Here is a 13964-nt window from a genome sequence, read left to right as displayed (position 1 = left end):
GAGAATGGGAGATGGAGAAAGACAGAGGGAAAGAGGGAGAGATCAGTGAACAGCGACCAACACAGCAGGGCTCCTTTGGATTGAGTGTGTGCGCGCGTGTACGCACGAGAGCGAGTGGCACAAGTGCGAGCCCGCCCTCGCTCACGGTTGCCTCTGGAGCTACAGACCAAACCACATTAAATAAAAGAAATCCATTCCCAAGCCTGTTAAGGAGCCATGTGGGGAGGTGTGAGCGTGTGTGTGCACTCGAGTGGCTGCGTGTCCATATGTGTGTGTGCAGCAGAGACATGGGGGAAGGGAGGAGGAGGTGCTGGAGAAGGGCTGAGGGGAGGGGAGGTAGAGCAGGGAGGTGGGACAGGCAGGAGGCAGCTCATATTATCCTCCGTGCCAGCTCTGGATGGAGCCTGCCGGGGATTATGGCACATTCTGTGAGGCAACAATGGAAGAAGCACTGTTACGTACACATTTCCATCCTCTCTGCTTTTTCCTCCGTCGAACAAACACAGCTTTGTCCTCGCTGCCTGCCTGGCCACTTACCAGGCAGACACCTGGAGTCCTAGAGGTGCCCTCTCTAAACTGAACGCCCATCCCTCAGTGCGAAAAAAAACAAAAACGGTCTTCTCTACAATGTTGTGATAATTAAAGGAGAGCTTTCACGCCGGCCTCAGCCGACAGTCGGAAGAAAACAAGACATATCTCGGAATCAAAGCTCATTAAAATCATGAGGGTAAAGAGATGCTTCCTCCCCCTCCTCCTCCTCCTCTTCTTCCTTCTCTCCTCCTACTCCCTCATCTTTATCACCCTTAAGCAAGTGCTGCAAACAGCAGACCCCTAGTCAATGATGGTGCAGATTAGTCCTTTATTGCCTAATTCACCTACAACAGATGACTCATGGAGACTTGGATCACCTTGAGTCTTGACATGTCCCCATAAGGTATGAGAATGATGCTGATTTCTTCACTGAGGCCACCGTGTTCAGATTTAATAGTGTCAGCAGTGCTTAGCTTAGTAGCTTTCGATTAGCGAGGTGTGTGTGCGTGCATGTGTTTTGGTGTGTGTCGAGGAGAGGGGGGTGTTTCACACTGCTCTGCGGAGGTGTAACACCCTGCCTGTAGTGTTGTTGTAAAGCACATTACGAGTGACTGAGGGTGTTGTTATGGTATCATGATGCCGGCCCAGCACTCAAGGGAAGGTGAGAAGATCTGTGTGCTTGTGTGTGTGTGCGCGCGTGTGGTCGGGATGGTAGCCAGCGTGGTTTGCTGTCTTTCTACACCTGTAGCCGCACTCACTCTCTCACCTTTTCATGTCGACGAATACTTTGAGCGCCTCGGGAGATGCGCTTTAGAAAAATGTCTCCATTCAAATGTGGTACATGAGTCAGGAGGGCACGAAGGAAACGCTCTCAGGCGGTTGTATAGATTTTAAGCAAACTTCCACATGAGCTAAAATTATTACCCCGCCTGTGTGTTATCAGCATCCATCATAGTTTAGTGACTGATGTGCCAGTTCAGCTTTGATTCACTGCTCTTGCATTATATGTGCTGTTTTCTCTGTGAAGGAAAACGCTCTAATCCATATCATAGGTATGCACACTTTATTACCTTCAAATATCTTTTCTGAATTGATGGCCTGTCGACTTGTCTGACATCTTATTTCTTGCCCTATCACACTTTGTAGTTGCATTGTCACTGTGCTTCCAGATCTCAGCAATTACTTTGGAGAGCACAATATTATCACGAGCAATGGCCAAAACTACGGAAATAAGAAATGTAATAAACTGGAAATATCCTTTAACAAGACTGCTCGCTCCCAGAGTGGCCTGACTGTTTTGGTTCACAAGCCATTTATATGAATAAATTAAATCTGTTTACCACTTCCCTGCGCCTCAACAGCTCAGTTGAGCGACTGTAAAGCGGCGCAGGTTCGTGATCCATTTGTTCTGCTGTGATGGCGGGATAAAGCTAATCATTGTCTACTTTTCTCCCTCTCCGACTGTTTTTATCCTGCAGAGCGGAGACGCGCAGCTCATCTACGTTACATTAACAAGCTAGAAACTCTCTTTGAAGGTTTTTGGGTGTCTGAAATAATGTTTAGATTCCAAACTGTGCGATTGTGACAGTTCAAAAAGCAATTCCCTCTTACTTACTGCAGATAATGTTGCACTTTAGTGTCTTCATTCAACATTGTTTAGCGTCACCCTCTTCCAGCCCTTCCTGTGGCACAGTTTTGTCATCAAATTAAATCCGCAGCCCTTTTCAAGGTACGCTTACGTAACATGATCACGTAATGAGACAAACATGGACCCCGTCTGACAGGAGACGGTCCTCTCTCCGCGGGGTGCCGTGCGAAAACAAAGCTTTAAAGTAGTGTTACAGGGTGAAGAAAAACATTGTTTTACCCTAGAGGTGGGCTGATAGCACTGTGAAAAGCCCATCTGAAGAGGTAGGCCTCATCTGTCACTGGGCAATGGAGGAGGCAGCCATGCAGAAGCCCCCTGATTATAAAGAGATAATTTCATCCAATCCTCCGGTGGTGCTCCATCGCCTTGCCGCCATACTCCACTGCCTTTCATATTTGTTCCCAGCCTGCATCTCCTCACCCGTTTCGTTTTATTACAGCTCCCACTCAATACATATATTTTAGCTCCCCCTTGAATAGGAGAGGGAAGCGGGTCTCCCTGCTCTCGTCCCACTCTCCGACTCCCCCCACACCCACGAGTCTTTTGTTGTGCAGGAATCCACAGCTCAACTTGTTGTGTAACGCCTGCTGTGCAATTTGCAGTAAATTAAGCTCAAGTAAGGCACATATCTGCAGCGATTTCCCCTCACACGCTCAGAAGCGTCAGGCAGGATTGCCGGAGTTACTATCTGAATCAAGGCAAATAACATCACGTAAAGGTAGCAGCACACAGAAAATAATAAGCGATAGCATCTGTAAGATAGATGAGAGCTTGTAAATAGAGGCGGGCTCATAATTGCCACTGTTGTCATATCTCCATAGCATCATGGGTTTAATCTGTAAATTGGCTCTTGTTAGTCATCAAAGATATAACAAAGGACTAGTGTTTAATTAGAACAAGTGAATATCTGGAAATTAAATTACACCTCAACACTGCCATGCCATTTAAAAAAAAAAAGTCATTATCTTAGGAAGAAAATGCATGTAAATGTGTGCACACGTAGGCTTTACAGCGATTCCTGCACCGTGTGTTTAACCGGTTAAAAAACGGAGGAGGTGAATGGCAGCCCAACCTTTCTTTCCCCTCATTTTAACTCACTGTTGGAGGTAAGAGAGATGACAGGGGGAGAGCTCGAGTGAGAGAGCGAGAGCAAGGGGAAGGGCAGGAGGGAAGAGAAAGAGAGAGAGTCGGAGGGAGCAGGTCGACTCGCTCATCAATAACCACAAGGTCAGACAGGCAGTGCCGGGCTGAGTGGGCCCTGTTAGGAAGCAGCAGCTGAGGATTTGTAGAGCTTGTAAAGGCTTAAAGCAACACTGCTCCGCCTTCTTTGTGCCACAAGCCAGGCCTTTGAAGGGCCAGGGAGACACCTGCTGGTGGCTGAGGAGCACAGTGGTCTGGGGACACCCTTGCCAAGGATCAGCTCACTATCAGCTGGCAGAAGGAGGTGACTGGGGGGAGTATTATAGCAGCAAACACCTGATGGATGTATAAAACATGTGTCACTAAGGAAGCTGTTGTTTGACAGGAGTATCCATGACCACATGTTATAAAATGTGAACGTTATTTGATTAAGCTGTAGATATCTGAAAGTCACTTAAACCCATGCCCAATCGTTTTTTTATGCTAAATTCCTCAAATCATTATCAGAACTCAGCCACGCCCACTTCAAATGTTTCATCTGAGGATTCAGTAAGTCTGTGAGACATCAGACATGTCAACAAACAAAACACTTTCCATCTGCAAAGAGGAGTGGAAAAAATACTCGGACATCTCCCCCCCCCCCCTTTATGAGCTTTCTAATTTATGGAGAGGAATGCACTAGTGTGCCCTTCTCTCCTCTCAAGTACAGGCATGAGCAGCTCCAATAGGTAGCATAAAAGCTCTTTAGCTGTCTAGTGGAGTAGATTACTGGCCCTGCCGTTAAATCCAGCTAGAGACCCCTAAGTGAGCATTATCAGTATGGTGCAGCATGCTGCCTCCTCTCTCTCCCGCTCTCCTTTTTTTTTTTCCTCCCCTCGCTCCCTCATCTCTCAGGTACTTTGTACGGCGAAATTTCTCACTGTGTGATGGTAATGGAGAAGGATGGCGTGGAGAGGGAGGGGTCTGAAAGAGCGTTTGAGTGAGAGATGATGCACCGCAGGACGAGATGCCCCTGCAGTAGCGAGAAGGAAAGATTGAGACAGGATGAGATAAAGGGGGAGTGAGGCGGAGGAGAAGATGGAGGTTACACTTTTCACCACCCATAAACGCGCTTATTAATTCACTAAACCTTCCACTTCAAGCTGCAGGTCACTACGAGTTCTGGCCGACAGCCTTGTGTAATATTTATTTGACACTGAATGCAACATTAAATCAAACCCCCTAGAGGCGAAATTGATAACCTTTAATGTAGCCGGTGATACTTTTTAACTTGTGATAATAGTATGTAGCATGTCAGCTCACAGCCTCATTGTTTGCCTTCCATAAAATATTATTCTCTCTGCTAAAAGAAGAAGGTTTTCTATAAGCTGCTACTCCAAAATCAATAGTGCGCTGTAAGGGGTTTTGTTAGAGGAACTCTTATGTAGCTGGAGCGAGAAGGGAGGAGAAAGGGGAGTAAAATGTAGAGCAAGTCTGGGCCCAGGGTACAGATAATTGTTAACCAAAGATTACATAATGGCTAAGTAATGTAAACAGAGAACCACATGCCAAGTTAATGTTCTCACAGGCCAGGATGGAAGGGTTTCGTGCAGCTTTCTGAGGTAATGCTGACAGACTGAGGTGCTACGACTCAGTGTGTGTGTGTGTGTGTCCCTCTACCTCTGTTCATTTTCACCCCAAGGTGCTTTAAACACAGTCAGACATCCTGTCTACGTCCAGTGTGTCATTTCCAAAGGTGTATGGCACCGTTCGGGGCAACCGCCAGGGCTTGTTAAGGGTGTCACAGGAGCTGAGAGGAATGTCATCCTTTGGGCTCTCTGAGGTGCTTGTCACCTGCCAAATCAATATCTCCCTGCTCAGCTCACAGCACCCAGCACACACACACACAAACACACTATAACAGCAATATCCTGGTGGTGATGGAATTGGCAGCTTCACTTGGAAGAGGTGAGCCTTAACATTTGTCTGTGTTTGTGTTACAGAAGTCTCCAGTTTAATGGCTGGCAGGTAGAGGCCAAAGAGGGACAATCAACATGAACTCGATTCCGTCGATGGACAGACACATACAGCAGACCAATGACCGTCTGCAGTGTATCAAACAGGTGAGGAGGTGTTGAAGGTGTTGGCTCTCAGACATTAATATTATATTTCAATTAAAAAACGAAATAAATAAACTGTGATGATGACAACGACAGCGATTAGCATCATCACAAGTTGATATTTAATAACTTTTTCCAATAATTAAGCATCATTATTAATGTATTTGTTATTTTCTTAAATATAAAATGACAGATTTTAAATTATATACTGTAGGCTGTAACTTCATTAGCACATATGTGTGCTTGTGCTATATTTATTAATGGTTAGTAAATCATCCAGTCGTTTTGTAAATGTCTCAGTTCTCATTACCAGGGCCTCGATTACAACCATTTAGTCCAGCGGTTGTAAAACTCTTAATTGTCGCACTAATGAAAATCTCACCCTGCACTCACACACACACAATTTTTACTGACTGCTAACAGTAAAAAAAGGATCCAAGTTGAATGTGAGCAAAATAAAGATCAACACAATAGCATCAGCAAACTCTTGTTTGTTTACTTCTCTAAAAAAAAATCACAGCGGTGCCATGCCCCTGCAGTTTGAGAGCTTCTTATTCAGTCTGGTGTGTCAGAGACATACACATCTGTGCAATACTGTGGCCTATTCCTTGATTTTGTGACAGGGCCCCTTTTTTTCTGTCTTTTTAAATCTGGGTTAATAAAGGGAAGGGGTGCATTGGAATCCAACATTTTTACTCCGTAGACCCAAAAAACTGCTAGTGAATATGAAAGTCTATGGTGGGTGAAACAGCACACAAGCAGCAGCCTCCAGGTTCACATTCATGTGATTTACAGCACATCTGTTTATATGCTTTTAAAAACAAGTGTTATACACATCTGTGAAAACTTTATAAACACACTGCATGGTATATTATAAACATTAGCTGCGGTTTTACAGATGAATTACATAAATGGTTTACAAAAGAATTATTAGCCAATAAGTAAACCTCCTGATTATCATGTTGTGGTCTGTTAACAGTAAAGTAGCTCTTTTAATTTGCCATTTATTAACACTGATTATGAAGTTTTATAGTTCATTTAAAGCCTTCAGGCTAAAGCATGTTCAGTAAGTTAGTAAGGTACTGGACTTTTTGCTGCTACCGGTGGAAAAACACAAGCAGGGAAAAAAAACCCTCACCAGCCCTGTTCACCTTTCCAAGTACACACATGTAGTGAGTCACATCCACGGTGAGACTGCCTCTCTATCTTCCTGTTTGGCCACAGTTAAGTGACTAATCTGTTCAGCTCCTATTATCAGGACTCTGGTGTGACTCAGGTTACCGACTGGGGTCAAAGAGCAGAGGCTCCCCTCCCTCCCCCCGTCATCGCCCCGCTTTCTGCCTCCACCGCTGCTGACTCCCAGCGTGTCCTTTTGTTCTCCTCTCAGCACCATTTACTGCAGGACAAATCTTCGGCAGAATTAGGCAGGCATACTTGTGTAACCCCAGGCTACAGGGATCTTCCTTTGATCTCTTCTCTTAACTGCTGGTCCATTTTGTTTCTGGGCTCTGTGCTGCCAAAGTCCACCTCCTTGAAAAGTGCATCAGAAAGCCTTCGGGGGACAATGTATGGGGGCTTGCACTTAAATGCAAATGTGGACGTGGTAAACTGCTTTATCCCAGCTATCCAAAAATAAGGCAAGGTGAGGCGGATAGAGAGACAAGGCAAGCATTTGGGGAGTAAAAAGAGCGAAGCTTCTCTATGTGTAGAAACAGGCCTTTTGTTCTTAAGTAATAAGGTACAGAGAAAAGGAGAGGTAAACACTCTCTGCCTTCAGTCTGGTTACCTTCTTCACAGCAGGCTATTAAATAATTCAATTTCCCCTCCTTTACTTGTAAGAGGAGAGAAAATTGATTCTATTAAAGCGCTGTATTACTAATAGCAGGTGAATTGGTCTGTAAAGGAAGTTGACAGAACTTGAAAGGGAACCTGTGTTTGTCTGAGAGTAGTTTACACAATCCCAAATGCTGTGGGGTTAAATGTATTGACCCCTCAAGTCAAAAATTTAAACAAATACATCCCAATGTTAGCACCCAGGAAAGCAGCACATGGGTAAACATGCCAATTAGAGAGATCCATGGCGTACAAGGAGGCCTTCAGTCCAACTAATAAATGGTTAAGCGCTGGGTCATTTCAAACCAACCAGTAAGAGCCAGCACCCTGCTAATAGAGGCAGCTTTGTGCCGCAGACAATCAGGGTTTGGAAGGCCCGCATAATAAATACCATTTATGTCCTGCCAATTAGACTAGCAGCGAGCCCATTCAGCCAGCCGTCTATTCTCCTCCCCGCACACAAAGATGATCATCAGGGGAGATCAGAACAATTAACTCACTATCTTCTCCCCCTGCTCCCCATTGTCCAATATCCAAGCTATTAAAATAATTAAGGAAATATTGTAAACCAATCCAGCTGTTTGCTTTAATTGAAAGTGTGCACATGCTGAAATTTGGCATCTCGAAGGCAGTACCGACTTGGAGCAGGAATATAAATGAAGCCTCCTCCATTGTGTTGTTGTTTTCTGGGAGATGTGACATGTCTCTCTGAGTACTCCCAGCCAGTGCAGCGGACAGGGGAACAAATTGATTTTGTTGCTCAAATGATAAATTACTGCTGAGCGCGATGATAAAGTGGAGGAAATTGGAATCCGTCAACCTGATTGAATCACGGGTTGAAAGTTAAATCAGAAAATCATTACTGTGGTAATTTTTAAATTACTGTCTTGTTGTAAAATTGCAATAATATGATTTTTAAACAAACTCGACCAAACACTTGGGGGATTTTTTTGTTTCTTTCGTTCTTTTTTTTTTGCCACATTGCGCTAAATCTGACTTTAAAATGAGTGACTTTGTTTTGGTTTCAGGTTATGCAGTTAATGGGAAAGATAAGGGACTAATTAATAGGTTGGCAGACAGAAATTTGCTCAGCAAGACTGAATATTTGTTTTGGTTATTATTTATTAAGGAGAATTTAAGAAAACAGCTTCCAGATGTGAGAATTTGCCTGTTTCGGGTCTTGTGGTTACAAAGACAAAATGCTTGAGATGTTGGTACAGTATAACCCTAGAATATAAATATATATATCTGTATTTATTCGAAAGTGATACAGAAAAACAAATGTTCGCCTGTTTAACCTCCAAACAGACAAGTATGCTTAAAAAGTGATTTATAAAAACAGTTATCTGATTTTTTCCCCCAACACGTTTTTTCTCAGAGCCTGTTTGTTTTCCTCCTGCATCTCAGAACTGCACCATTGCGAGCACTTTGGGGAAGATGGCTTGCCTGATAATGTTGGTATCTATTTCAGAGACAGTATTTTCCTTTCACGGTGGGGAAGCCAGTTTTCTGTCAGACTCTCCTTTCGCTGATACATACAGGGGTTCGCCAGAAACTATGAACCATCCTCTCGCCGCAGGAACACTTCCTCACATTCTTAGCGGCGATATTTCAAGACAAACTGGAGGACTGTCCTCTTTGCACCGCTCCTACACTGCTTGTGCAGCTGTTTCTGTCTGCCGCTGTGTTCTTTCCAGTGTTAATTGTCTCCATTAACGTGTTTTCAGTGCTCTGGGGGTGTCGATGAATGTAGAGCAACAACAGCAGCAAACTAAGAACTGTGATTCTGAATGGAAAGAGTCTTTGCCCGATCACTTCTGATACATAAATGAAGTTATATCCAGATCCAGTTGTGTCAGAAGAAAAAAGCTATGTTCTCAGGACTCTGCAAGTGCCGTCTCTCTTTGTTTCCCTTGAACTGAACCGAGCATTAACAAGAGTGTACGTGTTGGAGGATCATTCTTACCCAGGGGACGGGGATAGGAGAGTGTGAGAGGGTCTCTTGGCCACTAGTTTAGGTTTGATTGGTGGGTTTTGGCCAGAGAAAGGGGAACATCTGTGGCGTGGTAGTGCCAAGCTCTCCGTGTGACAGCCACACTGGTGGGACCAATTGTTCTGAGTGCAAAGAACAGTAATCACTTCAAGCCCAAGTGGTGGTGTGTATTTTTTTTTCTTCCCTCTACATATTCTCCCTCCCTCCCCCTTTTCTCCCTTTTTCCATCCTTGGTGCACTGATTGCGTGTGTTGTCTAGCTTCCAGACTCATCTAAATTTAGCATCTGGGGATGTGTGTGCTTCTCCAGGAGACTTTTTATCCACCAGTAGAATTTGAATGCTCTGCTACCCCACCACATCTCCTTTTAGTCTCCCCCAACAAAGACATATCACAAGAGTGGGGAACGGTCTTGGACAGAGTATGAAATAAACAAGACTGGTTTCATCCACTGCTTGTCAAACACCAGCTTTGTAAATTGATATGAAAGCAGCCTTATCAAATCCTAACCTCTGCTGCCCCCTAAAGAGCAAGCAAGAAAAAAGCACTGCACAGCAGTGACTGTACCCCTGTCACTTCCTCTTCTTCTTCTCTCTCTGACAGTGAAATCAAAGCACGCAGACGTATTAGGAAGGCAGCCATTCACTTTAAGCTGACAAACCGCTCTATTTACCTTTGATGCCATGGAGTGGGAGTCCATTTGTTCCTGTTTTGTACAAGTGCACTACAAAAGCTTGTGTGCATAATCTTTCCAAAGGCAACAGATTACAGCAGAGTGGTGGTGGTGGTGCATCTGCTCTGCTATGTATAAAGTGATTTGTATTGTGGTTCGAAAGCTTTTAGAGGAGAAATGACCAACAGTAAGGTTGATACCGAGACCCAGAGAGGTCCTTTTTCAGTTTTCTGTGCTGCTCTACAGCAATACAGACAATGCAGGTTAGTGCTGGCTGCAGGAGGGGAACGAATGCCATAAAAGGGTGTCCGTAGGTCAAGGAGTTTGTTGTCAGATAAAGTCAGAGAACAGCCAAGGGTTGGCTACTGAAATAGGGCTTCCTCGTGGATTCATGCAGCCATACAAGGAAGATTTATTGCAACAGAAACCTGAGATAGTAGCTGAGTGGAACTGGGACATACTATCAGCCTAGAGCGGTCATATTTGAACCCATTTAAAATAATTAATCCAAAGCATCATAAGCAAAATTTCAGAACATTTGGTCATAAAAATGCTGTTCTCATTTGCTCAACTCCGAGAGCTCATAATTAAAAGTTAAATATTAAAAGCTGGTTAGATTTTTTTTTTCAGAGCAGGTGGGAAAACATGTAACTGCACACATTTTAGACGAGCAAATGCTTTTATTGAATTCTAATAAGATAATACATTTTATTAATGACTAAATGAACATAGAGGACAGCACAAATTTATTACAATTTTTTATTGTCATGCTTCTATTTCAAGCATAACATCTTATTTGTTTTATTGTTTTGTTTAATGCTTATTACTTACAGCAGTTACCTGTTATCTGTCCCATTTTCTTAAAGTATTTGAATATTACTGGAATCACATTGATTTCCATCTTTCTCCTCTTCTGCATAGCACCTACAAAATCCAGCAAATTTCCAAACAGCAGCCACAGAGCTGCTGGACTGGTGTGGTGACCCCAGAGCCTTCCAGCGCCCCTTCGAGCAAAGCCTGATGGGATGCCTAACGGTAAGTCACCAGTCGTGAGCACCTTCCATAATCTCATGTTCAGAGTTTCAAGAATGAGCCGCTTGAACAACTGCTGCACTCTTTCCATAACCTCCTCGGGGATGCAAGAATACTCATGTTTAGCCTGGTGATCATCCGTGAGGTCACTGAAAATGTAAAATGTGTTTAACCTTGTAGAAACTGCTCCCATTTAGCCACCTTTCTGTTGCTTTAGTTCCAGCCTTTGATATAAAATCCACAAGGTCAAAAACATTCTCAAACCACAAAGCAATCAGCTCTCAATCTTCTCTGTGTCTTTACCAAATGCCTATGGATTTTTGATTGATTGAATAATTACTGTCCTATGACATCTGAAATTAAGGCTTCTGGAGAAAACATTTAGCCCAAAGTAGTCAGGGTTTGTATATTTTCAACTAAATTTAATCAGACACAGCCAATATGTCAAGAGCTAAGTTCTTAACCCTGACTGAATATTGTTTATACTAGTGAGTTTAATGTTCACTTAATAAAATGCTCCACTGGGAATAATAGCTTAATCTTGAATTGGAAGTTAGCAATTAATTTTTTGAACAACTACATAGTCGTTTATTGCTATGACCCTTAGCCAGTTAGCAAGTGTAGCTCTATATGATAATGGTAAACTGACATAGTAGACTAATTTCTCTTGAAAAATTGTCCATTTAGCTATATGTGGTGTTTATTTGTTTTTGTTTTGTTTTGCATTACATATAGAATTTGAAAGATAAACTTAACACACTGCTTACACAGCCTGTTTACTTTGTAATATGCGGCACTTATCTATGCTAGCTTAGATGTGTGAGGAACAACTACCAGAGCTAACGCTATATATACATATATATATGAACCATACGAGGCAAATGCGTAGGCAGATTTGTGCTATGTGAAATTTCACTTGAAAGTTTTTGTTTTTATGACATTTTGCCACCATTAAAACCAGTATAATTATAGCTGTCCATGCCACGTTTTAACCAACATTCACCATTGACTATTACAAAAACCTTTAATGCTCAGAGCTGATGCACTGATTCCAAATTTAGCTAATCAAGTACCAAGAGAAAGAACAGCCAAAAGAACAGTGAATAGACAGTGGGTGTGTCAATCACCTGTCACAGTGGGCCTGACTGTGCTTTAACATGCTGCCTCCAGCATTACATAACAGACACACCTGTTAGGTGTAATTTGTATCCCCATCAAGCGAGCTCGGCTGCAGCAGGTGAAGAAGCCCGAGAGGTTTGTGCTTGTGGACCTCAGCGAAACTACTGTGACACGTCCTTCCATTCAAGCGATTGTGTTCCTGCTTTAATGTGCAGCAGCAGGTGCCTTCTCCTCCATTTCGCCACTTCAATTTGTTTCCCGCCGTGAAAATCTCAAAGCTTTTCCTTTTAGTTTATAGGTTGTGTAAACCTTGGTGTGAACCACACTGGGAGGAAGCACAGAGAATCTGATGTGATTGTGAAATTACCTGGTCACAGACTTTAATGGTAAACACTTTACAGTTTTGCCTGCATGCTTGCACTTAAACACTGGTGATAGCATTTGTAGAAATTTGCTGCTGTAGCAGTGAGGAAAAAACCCCCAGGAAATTACAGGACTTTTAAAAAAAATAAATAAACGACTTAATAAGGTAATACAGTATTCAAAACAGGAGATGGGTACTCAAAACTAGTCTTTTAATTCATCTCAATGTAAGAGTTAATAAGGCTTTTTATGTTTAATTATGACTGGAGCTTCTGTTGGATGTTGAATTGCTTTTTCTTGAAAAAAAACCCCAAATCAATTAAGCTATCATGTTATAACTCTAAAATCGTATTTTTAATGACAATATATAGCATTCATGTATGACGCAGTATTGATTTTTTAAGCTTGTTTCAAGTTGATTAATCTCCAAAATATTTAAGAGGGGAAAAAACAAGCAAATTTAACAAAAAGATTCATTTTATCGAGCTTGAAACTACAGAAACATGTACAGCTGAGTAGCAATTCCCTGCTTTCAAGCCTTGCAGTGCCTGCTTAGATGATTGCCTTATGGTAGACAGTTCACCACAACTCCTCTGACTGTGTACAATTAAAGTCCTGAAATTAGAACTGTAACTTCTTACACTAAAAATACCATTTAAATGTCCCTCGCAAGTTTAGATTCTAATTAGGCAGCCTGTACTCTATATTTCTTCTTCTTAATGGGGGATTCCCATAAATAAAGGCCAGATATACATAATCTGTTTTGGTGTCACATCCAGACTATACTTACAGAAGATAATGATACGGTCCCAGCAGCAGTGCTACCTCAGGGCTTGTATTGAAGTTTGGCGTGTGACAGCGGGATCGCTGCTATGAAAAGCCAGGCAGCGAGGGGAATCTAGTGGGGCCCGTTGGTCCACACAGACCTTAGTATGTCCTAAAGGTCTAAACGATTTGAGTGGCTCTTTTTGAGCTGATAATGATGACAGCAAATCAAAGCAACATGTGGGATGTAAGGGTGATTTACACGGCCTCCTGTGGCATGTTGATGCTTCCCCTTAATGTTTCCTCTCAGTCGGCATCTCTGGACTGGAGGCAGTATTTTTTTCCTCATCTTGCTGTCCACTTACTCATATGGAACTGATAAACTTGTAATGAGGTTGTCCTTTAACAGTCAGATTGTGGGAAAAGTCGTCATGTGGTGGATTTAACTACCCAGCACAGATCTGTATTGAGTAGATACGGATGCAGTCGTACAGCTTTGCGAGTGTCTGTCATTAGTTTGCAGGATTTTCAAGATTCAATTGTGGAAATTTTAGGAGAAGGAACGAAAGAACTGAGCAGATTATGATGGCGATCTGCAATATTTATCATGAAAACAAAGCTTGTTGCCATCAGCTGCTGCACTGGAGTGAGTAAAAGGAGGCGTGTGCATGAGGCCGTGATGCTCTCTCTGTATGTGGATGTCAAAGCAAATGGCGCTGCAGATGGTAAATCAAAAATGTAAACATTTTCTGTTTGGAAAATAAGCACA

The 13964-nt window shown here is 42.8% G+C and overlaps 1 protein-coding gene across 1 annotated transcript in view; it reads left to right on the top strand.

Annotated features, from left to right (window-relative positions):
- The window catches only part of LOC146703291 (zinc finger MIZ domain-containing protein 1-like), a 110570-nt gene that overhangs the window by 66052 nt on the left and 30554 nt on the right, over nucleotides 1–13964 (top strand). The window contains exons 3-4 of the mRNA XM_085466456.1: nucleotides 5302–5421; nucleotides 10838–10951. Of these exons, the coding sequence (XP_085322582.1) occupies nucleotides 5353–5421; nucleotides 10838–10951 (183 nt within the window). The 5' untranslated portion in view covers nucleotides 5302–5352. The remainder of the gene's footprint in view (nucleotides 1–5301; nucleotides 5422–10837; nucleotides 10952–13964) is intronic.

Source organism: Copadichromis virginalis, linkage group LG8, assembly GCF_057382275.1.
Source record: "Copadichromis virginalis isolate Kocher_CV1m ecotype Utaka linkage group LG8, C_Virginalis_male_GT1.1, whole genome shotgun sequence".
In the NCBI taxonomy this organism is placed as follows: Eukaryota; Metazoa; Chordata; class Actinopteri; order Cichliformes; family Cichlidae; genus Copadichromis; species Copadichromis virginalis.
Note: the sequence above shows the minus strand (reverse complement) of the source record. Positions and strands in the feature narration are given on the sequence as shown.